This window comes from Triticum aestivum, chromosome 2B (genome assembly GCF_018294505.1).
Source record: "Triticum aestivum cultivar Chinese Spring chromosome 2B, IWGSC CS RefSeq v2.1, whole genome shotgun sequence".
Taxonomy (NCBI): domain Eukaryota; kingdom Viridiplantae; phylum Streptophyta; class Magnoliopsida; order Poales; family Poaceae; genus Triticum; species Triticum aestivum.
In genome coordinates this window covers 114,574,579-114,583,543 of record NC_057798.1, presented here as the reverse complement: position 1 = coordinate 114,583,543, position 8,965 = coordinate 114,574,579, and the positions used below count along the sequence as shown (strand labels likewise).

At 42.9% G+C, this 8,965-nt stretch overlaps 1 protein-coding gene and 1 long non-coding RNA gene across 3 annotated transcripts; both read left to right on the top strand.

Annotated features, from left to right (window-relative positions):
- Window positions 1–273: 273 nt before the first annotated feature.
- On the top strand, window positions 274–2,184 carry LOC123040723 (uncharacterized). The gene is made up of 2 exons (XR_006418244.1): window positions 274–730; window positions 1,800–2,184. It is a non-coding gene; the product is annotated as an uncharacterized lncRNA (long non-coding RNA).
- An 897-nt stretch (window positions 2,185–3,081) lies between these two features.
- Window positions 3,082–5,443, top strand: LOC123040722 (uncharacterized). 2 transcript variants are annotated; one of them, XR_006418243.1, is made up of 4 exons: window positions 3,082–3,626; window positions 3,758–4,055; window positions 4,946–5,070; window positions 5,222–5,443. XR_006418243.1 is itself a non-coding variant. In XM_044463491.1 (3 exons), the coding sequence occupies exons 1-2, from the start codon at window positions 3,231–3,233 to the stop codon at window positions 4,052–4,054; spliced, it is 693 nt and encodes a 230-aa protein (XP_044319426.1). In that variant the 5' UTR covers window positions 3,084–3,230; the 3' UTR covers window position 4,055; window positions 5,222–5,443. The 2 variants fall into 2 exon arrangements, 1 of the variants encoding a protein (XP_044319426.1); XM_044463491.1 differs by lacking the exon at window positions 4,946–5,070 and having other exon boundaries at window positions 3,084–3,626.
- Window positions 5,444–8,965: the final 3,522 nt, after the last annotated feature.

Here is an 8,965-nt window from a genome sequence, read left to right as displayed (position 1 = left end):
TGAGGGAATTGGGAGCGTCATGGCTCAAGCGTGTATCCATCAAATGGGCTGGAGTTCAACTGGGCCTATACTACCGATTATCGTGACTTAACTTTAGCCCATCTCATAAAATGAAGCGTTATCTTGGGGGGGACTAGGATAGAATCTGGTCTTAGGGTAGAAGAATAGAAAAAAGGATTCTGGACCGCTGGATCAGCGATGTACGCCAATGATTTGAGTGGATGGATCTGTACCGAAAACTACACAATTCTGTGCTAACATGTCCCTCTTCTCCTCACTAATTTGCTTCAGGTCCTTCTCCTTCAAGACGACTCCCCGTGTCGCTCGTTCCCCGTTCCCCTCTCTCGTCGACGGTGGCGGCTGCCCAGATCGGCAGATCCGTTGCTTCCCTGGTCGACGACGGCTACTTCCACGCCACCTATTCCCTGCCTCCTCCCTTCCTACTCTAGTATCCAGGTTGCTTGGATCCGTTCCAGGGCACCCCAACATCGCGTTGCGCATCGTCGTCCGGGACCTGGCCGTCGCGACCACGGTTTCCTCCTCCCTGGTGGCCACGGGCGCCCCGCCCGGTCACCTGCACATTCTTAGATCCGAAGGGCAAGCTAGTAGAGATCAAGTGTGTGGTGATGTTGCCACGGTTTCCTCCTCCCCGTTGCTCCTAGATCCAGCAATAGCTCACCGGAGGCAAGGCGTCTCCTCGCCCCGTTCGCCTCGCAGGCTCAGTTGCAAGGTCAGCCCCGTTTCTCCCCCTCCCCCTCCCCCTTCTCCCTCCTATAGTTTTCTATTGTAATGCCAGGTGCATTTTCTGTGGCTTGTTGACTTGTGCTGACTTCTTCTCTGCTGTCATTTTCGTTTTGCATAGTCCTGACATCCATCCGCTTTGAGCCAACATCATACGCAACCTCCCCTGTACCAATGCTTGGGTGCATACTCTTGCGTTGCGTAACTAAACATTGGTATTTCTCCCTTCATAGAAGTAGAAAAAAAAAACCACCAGGTTAGACGCTTCTGAAAATGATCTACAACTCACATGTGTAAGACCATAACAGGAAGACATCCCAGAGGGAATTTGACCACCCTGCTTGCAACATAGGAATGAAAAACAAATGCAAAACACACATTGTAAAGCATTCCACCCTGGCTCAATGGCAGTGGTAGAATCACTACAACCACACAGATGAACTGTTGAAATATAACATTTTGATCAGATTTTTTGATACCAGAACATGATTAACTATGTAAAGGGTTAGATGATTTAAACTTATGTTGCAGAAAACCGGTTGAGCCAGGTTCATAGTGGCAAGTATTGCTGCATTTCTAGGAGCAATTGAATTGTCAAAATCTGCTGCAATTTAATTGGTTTGCACAACGTGAAGTGGTTTACTTTGTTTATTCTGTGATAAGAGTTATTCATCTTCACCATTCCACCAACAGAGGAAAAAATGTTTCCTTGTACTAGCGGTAAACTTGTTCTGTCAAATTATTATTGAAGCAAGACTTTTTTTAGAATCTCTAGTCTCTGCATACAAGAGCAGGAAATGCTTCTCTTCCATGTATTTGACTCATGTTTCTGCTTTGGATCTGGTGCAGTTGTGCCTTTGTGCCATCGTAATATATATTTATTTGTTTGCTGTTAGAGTTTCATTTTTCCCTTCTTAGAAGGCAAGTAGTATTATTTTTCTGCTACACAGCGTCCAGATTTGTTCCTGCTTATTACAATGTATTGTTGATACATATTTAAGTACACTTACACGTCTTGTGCTCAAAACTGAAAGATTGTTTGGTGCCATCTTTTCCAGCACGCAAAGATTGATGAGCAAGATGCACTATAACTGGAGGCAAAAGGGAATAGCTTTTCTTCAATGTGCAATCAGATAACAAACCCTATGCAAGCTTTGGTACTGATGCGTATTCAGCGGGGATCACTTTAGTCCATACTCAGGGCTCGCTGTTCACGTACTAGAAAATGATCGTCATGTTATGTACAAGTTATATATGTATATGTCTCTTGTGTACTCAAATTAGGACGGATGTCATGCACTAAAATATTTCTGCCTAGGGTGATCCACTTGGACATGTATTCGAAATTTTGTGCTTGACATGTACTCGTATATTTATGCCTGGGGTGGTCCAGCTTGAGATTTACTAGGGACAGAATGATCTGTTCCATCTTGGGATTTGCAACGAACAGAACGAGGACAATGCTGTGAAAATCTCCCTGCAAAAAAAAAATGCTGTGAAAATCTAAAGTTGTCAAGATTGGATATGAGGAAGCTGGGGGTGTTACAGGAAAAGGTCATGTTTAATCTCTGACCCTGAGTAGGGGGGTTTTCATCAAATGTACAATAAGTGGCCTGAGGGACCTCCATTCCTATCTGTACCGTCCATTTTCAATCCAATGGCATAGGATCCTTTTTCTATTCTTCTACCCTAAGCCCAGATTCTATCCTAGTCCCTCCCCGTTATCTTCTCTCCTCTCATCTTCCAGCTCGATCTCCCAGCGATGCGGACATACAGACCTCGAAAAAAGAACAAAGCTTGACTCCCTCGCCTCTCATGGTGGCCAAAGTAGTGTGGGGGTACCCCTAGGATCCAAAATTTTACTTGGGGCGGCCGCCCCCACACGACCCCACGATTGATCCATTAAGTACGTAGGATCTAATTAATGCCATGAGAGTTGGTTCTAACGTGTTGGTAGCAACCTAGTTCCTATTTTGAGAGGTCTCTAGCTCGAATGTATGTTCATTCACTTATTTGAATTCAAAATTCAACTATGAAATTCGTTTGAAATATTCTCGGTATTTCTCGGTAACCGTGATAACCACGTTTACCGGTCCCCCTCGATAAAATTGCCGCATTCGGTAACCAAAACCTTGGTCCAAGCACATCTCTAGATTCTCTACCTTCACAAATACCCGGCCAAACCTGAGACGGAGCATTGCGCCCGACTGCGCGTCCAGGAAATCTCCATGGAAATCAGGGTCCTGAAGGACATTTTACCTAGTCTCACGCATGCACTCCTCTCCTGGTTTGTAGGATCTCACGCATGCCATCTGCAGAGGGCATACGGTCATCCTCTCCTTCTCTCGCGCGCATACATGCTTGTAACCATGCACACATTCAGTTTAACTCCCGTGTTCGTCGCTAATCTCATTTCCCACAAACCCCTCGCTGCGCAGCCCAACCACAACCGAGTGCGATCGAGGAGCTAGCGTTTCCCGTACCGATCGATGGCCGTCGACGACAATGTGCTGCCCTCGCCGTCGCCGCCGCCGCCACCGCCGCCGCGGATCGTCGTCGTGGCGCTGGCGCTCACGCGCTCCGCCCTCGTGCCGATGCTGGCGGCCCGGCGCGTCCTCCGCGTCGCGGCCAGGGCCTTCCCCTACCTGGCATTCGCGCTCGCGTGGGCCATCTCCGCGGCCTCGGCTGCCAAGATCGTGGCGCGCCGCGCCTGGGGCGAGGGCTCCGCCCCCTTCCTCTTCCTCCAGGCGTTCACGTCCGGCGCTTACAAGGTCTGCGCCTACAGCTTCCTTGTCTTGCTCGCGCTCGCCGTGCTGCTGCTGTGCGGCCTGTGCGTGGCGTACGTGATCGCAGTTCTATCTGGACGCGGTCCAGAATTCCAGAAGGTATATCAACCGTATATATAGGCTAGTTGATGAGTAGCACTAGTGTTTCCCAATTGAGCTCATCACTTTCATCTGCATATATATACTCATGCCCATTCATGTGTTTTTGTTGAAATTGTTGTCCTCCTCAGCGTGCCCTGGGAGCAATCACGTGGGAGTCCAACTCGTTTAGGCTGCCTCGCATGGCGGTGCTTGGATTCATCACAGTTGTGCCCTTCTTCGCGCTAGTTGTCGCCGGTCTTCTGTTGGCGATGATGTCGCATGTGGAGGGATCGGTGTCTCAGGGAGAAATGGTCGGTTTTGTGATCGTGGATGTGGGTTTCTTTGGAATGCACGCGACGTCTTGCGTTCTTATCATCCCAGCTCTAGCACTTGGCGCCTGGAGGTTCGACCAGGCGGACAGGAAAGCACAGTCGCAGTCTTGTTGAGGTACCTCTTCTTCCCCTTTGCTTTGAAATATGCACATCACTTGGAAAAATCATATGGCTCACTGATACATGGAATCAATTATCTTAGTGTAACTACTTGTGTAGTTGTGTTGGTATTTGATGATGATTTTGCTATTTCCTCCGGTCATTGCGTATTAGCATTCATGATAAAATTGGGATTGTCGTGGATCTTATATTTGTGTTAGTAACCAGCTGATGCAGCTCTACCATATGCTTTTGTTACGACATAATGGTAATATAAATGATCATTTCCATGTATTAGAAAATAGCAATATTAATTTCTTACGCTCCATCTCGCCCCCTGTGATTGTTGTATCTTTGCAGCGAGAGTGAGATCATAACGATGTTTGCATGCTTCCAAACTGTTGCAAACACCTTCCTCGAGAGCTCTCATCATTGATAATTACTCCATCAGAACCAATGGAATGACCCAATGTTTGCAAGTTTTGAGTATAGCATGAGTATACTCTACTTGGCTGCTTTTGGCAATTGTGACTTTGTGCCATGTTATGTGACTCTGGTAAACAGAAGTATACTGTTTGATCATGTAAATAGATAACATGACAGTAAAATGGCACACATCTAGTCCTTTTAACAATTATCAACTTCCATTTGGCGCTATGCCCACTGCATTTTGGTAGAAGTGCTGTTGTGTCTCTGTCCCCTGTTCTATGACTCAGTTTAATGCATTTTTATACTTTAGTAAAAAGAAGCAAACTGTTTGATCGTGTAAATAAATAACATGACAGTAAATGTACGCACATCTAGTACTTTAAGGTGGTGCCATGTGCCACTACGTTTTGGTAGACGTTCCTTTGAGAACTACTTTCTGGCGTTGCAAGTTTGTATCATCAGTTGTGTGTTTTGTAGCACTACCAACTGAAAGGACAAGACCAAATCGAATTCAATAACATTTTCTTGAAAGAAAAGGTAGACCATTTTCTACCTTATGCATTCAAAACGGGGAGACTCCGAATTCAATAACATTTCACAAGGTAGAAGTTATTTCATTGCTGAAAAATGAGTGGCATAACCTTCACATTGTAGTACTTGAAACTATACTATGGGATGCTTAATGTTGATATGTCAATGTTCTTTTATGTGGTATAATTTGATCAAATCTTTGGTTGATTTATATATTGGCAGAGAAACTAAGAAGGGAAGATGTCCGGAGAATGTGGCAAGGAGCTACAGCGCCCATTCCGCTGATGGTTGTGAGTGAGCCCAACAGACACAAGTTTTCAGAGGAAAAAGAGTCTTTGCAAACTTGCTTCTTTCTACTATTGTAGATCCTAATCATCATCAGCCATTAAAATTTTGTAGACTTGCTTATTTATGCTATTACTAGATCGTAACGGTCAATAGTGATGACGTTTGTTGGGTCATTATGGGTAAGGTGATGACCGTGCCTCTCGTGGAAGGAAAACCGTGCCTCTCACGGAAGGAAAAAAAAAGAGAAAACATGTTTTTTTCATTTCCGAGGAGGCATGGCCGTGCCTCTAACGAAAGCACAACCATGCCTCTCGCGGGAGCAAAAATGCGCCTCTCGTGAAAGAAAAAAACAAAAAATGCGTTTTTTTTTGCTTCGGAGAGGCAGGGCCGTGCCTCTCGTGGAAGAAAAAAAAACAAAAAATGCGTTATTTTTTTTCATTTCCGAGAGGCACGGCCGTGACTCCCGCGAAACCACAATCGTGCCTTTCTCGGAAGCAAAACCGTGCCTTTCACGGAAGGAAACAAAATGGAAAACGCATTTTCTTCCGTTTCCGAGAGGCCGTGACTCGCGAAACAAAATCGTGCCTCTCGCGGAAGCAAAACCGTGACTCTCGTGAAGCAAAACCGTGTCTCTCATGGAAGCAAAACCGTGACTCTCGCGAAAGGAAAAAGAAAAAGAAAACATGTTTTTTTGCGAATTTTTTTTTTGGTTCAAAAGTTCAGGAAGACTGGTGGAAAACCGAAACATCGAAAAAACAGAAAAAAGACGTTTAAAAAGCCAAAAACGCGTGCGAAAAAATAAAAAATAAATAAAATCCGAAGGGAGCGTCCAGAGCGCGACACGTGGCGGGTGGCGCCGATCGTTGCGAGGCTCCCGAAGGAGCGCTCGTTAATTAGTTGCTCTCCTTTTGGGAAGCTTCCGAAAGCTTCCAAACCTGATCTTTTTTCTTGGTTTTTGTAGGCTAGTTCTTTTGTTTTACGTTTGCTTTCTCTGCTCTTTCTTTTCCATTCTTCTTCACGTTTTTTCCTTCTTCATTTGTTTCTTACATGGGCAAAGGTTTTTCAATTTTGTGATTTTTTCATATTGATAAACATTTTTTTCAACACACATAACTTTTTTGAAATCATAATTTTTTTAATCTGCAAACTTTTTTAACATTCCTTTTTTTTCAAAATAAGTGATATTTTTCAAATTTATGAGTTTTATTCAAAATCTACGAACTTTTTCATATCCATGAACGGTTTTTTTCAAATCTGTGATCTTTTTTCAAAATTCATGAACTTTTCTAAATTTGTGAACAGTTTTTTTCTAATCGATGGACATATTTTCCAAGTTGATGAACTTTTTTCAAATCAGTAATTTTTTTAAATGGATGAATATTTTTTAAATTGGTGAAACTTTTTTTCCAAAATCCCAAACTTTTTGCATTGGAAGAACATGTTTGTTTTTTGTGAACATTATTCTTTTTTTAGTTAATTTTCTTGAAAGTCAGGATTCAATTGTGACCACAAACCGAGAAAACCAACGACTATCTGAACTAGTGATCGCCTCCTTTTGTTGGGGCAACCCATAAGGTGTGGCGTGTGGGCGTCAGTTACTCTTCCTGGCGCTTAAGGCGCTAGGGAGGAGCTCTCGGGGAACCCCTAGTCAGCGCCTTCAGCGCCGCCAATGTAAACCGGCGCTCGCAGGCAGTCTCTCGTGGGCCGGCCCAGGAAATGCTACGCAGACGCTAATAGCGCAAAAAATTAACAGGAAAAGTAGACTGTTACAGGAATCGAACTAGCGCACTTACGGTGGTGCTTGTGTCAGGACAACCAACAGGCCTACTTAGCACTAGTGACAGAATGCGTCGCGAATTTTCTAAGAACATTGCGGCCGCGCTATTTATTGCATAGAAAACTTGTACGGTTTACTTTTACAGCTTGGATTTTGAATTTCTTGAACATTGTACGTTTTACTTTATATCTTGAATTAAAGTTCATTAAAATTGAAAAAAAATCATCAAAATTGAAAAAAGTTCATCCATTTTTTAAAAAGTTCATCCAGTTTTTGAAAAAAGTTCACAAACTTGAAAAAAAGTTCACAAATTTTAAAAAAGTTCATAGAATTTTAAAAAAGTTCATCAAATTTCAAAAGAAAGTTCATTCAATTTAAAATAAGTTGATCAATTCTGGAAAAAGTTCATCGATTCTGAAAAAAGTTCATCGAATTTGAAAATAAGTTCATCGATTCTAGAAAAAGTTCATCAAATTAAAAAAAACACAAACTAAAGAAAACAAAGAAAGATGAGAAAAAAAAGAAAAAAAGAAACTCAACCGAAGAACGACATAAAAAAGAGGAAAACCAGCCACACTTTCACTCGCGGGCGGGTGTCCTGGTGGCTATTGCCGTGCGCTTGCAACAAAGGGGTCGCGTGATTCCCCTCGCCGCACACTTTTTGCGTGTTCCAGAGACAACAAAAAAAAACCAAACAGGCCGGCCCAATTGGAAATGCCTGCAGGCGCCGGTTGGCGAGCTCTCGTGCAGCCAACAGGAAAGATCCTCTAGCATGAACTGCAGGCCTTTTCGAATAGGCCTCACCTCTCCTTAACGTCATCGTTACACCAGAACCGAAAAAGGACAATAAAAGGCCCCAAGGTTTCTGTCGGACTCCTAAAAAAACTTGAAACTGGAATTTGTACCAAAAGCCTACATAATTTTGAATATATAACTTTTTTCCATAAATTACCATGTACTCCCTTTTTTCTGTTGTCATGTTAGAAATGGATCAGAACTTGAAAAACTTAGCAATTATGTTTTAAAGCCGTGTCGGTACGAATAGATCAAAACAATTATGAAACTGCAAGAAAAGTGCCAAAAATTTTACATACATAGAAGAACTTTGGCAAAATTATGCTTGAACTAAAATTTTTGTCATTGTTTCAAAAAAAAGTTTGCCAAACTACCATGTTGTATCATAAAATTTGTTATGTTTCAAAAAATAGTTTACAAAAAAATAATGATGGTTAATAAAAAGATTCCATGGTGGTGTAAAAACATGAAGGTGTAAAAACAAGGAAGTTTGCCATGATTAAAGTAATAAATTTGCCATGGTCTAAACAAAAGATTTACCATGGTTAAAGTTATCACTTTTAGCTAGATGTAACTTGCCTGAAAATAGAATTTGGGCCAGTCGATGTTTCTGACTGTTGGTGATGCTTCATGGTTTGTGCTCCCTTTTTTCTGCTGTGTGATGTGTCTTGTTTTGGACTGGAAATTTTTGACTGACCTCTCTATTTTGGGTCTATCAATTCCTTAACAGGTTGGCCCATTAGCTTGTGCGACCCAACAAGTTCTATGTAGCCCATATGAACATCCATCCCTCCCCACTCTACCTTAGTTTTTTATGTGTTTTCGATTTTGAATTTTATTTTTCTTTATTAGTTTGTTTCAAACAATCTGGTTACTTTTGCGCTGACGAGCAATGTGCGCAAGAGTGTAATCGTGTGGCGAAGCGAGCGTAACTCAGATGGTTAGGTTTCTTGTGGTGGAACCAGTCCACCAGGGTTCAAGTTCTAGACTTGGCACAGTGCTCGCATTTTCTTAAATTTATTACAATCTTTGTGCCGATGTTCATGCAGTGGGAGGAGAAATTCCCGTCGACCACGAGGCACGTCTGGTGACTTCGTGGGTAACAA

Excerpts from the sequence above, each read along its gene's own strand:
- LOC123040722 (XM_044463491.1), top strand. The coding sequence starts at position 3,231 with ATGGCCGTCGACGACAATGTGCTGCCCTCGCCGTCGCCGCCGCCGCCA. Across the intron at positions 3,627-3,757 it reads GCGGTCCAGAATTCCAGAAG|CGTGCCCTGGGAGCAATCAC; the intron begins GTATATCAACCG and ends TGTCCTCCTCAG.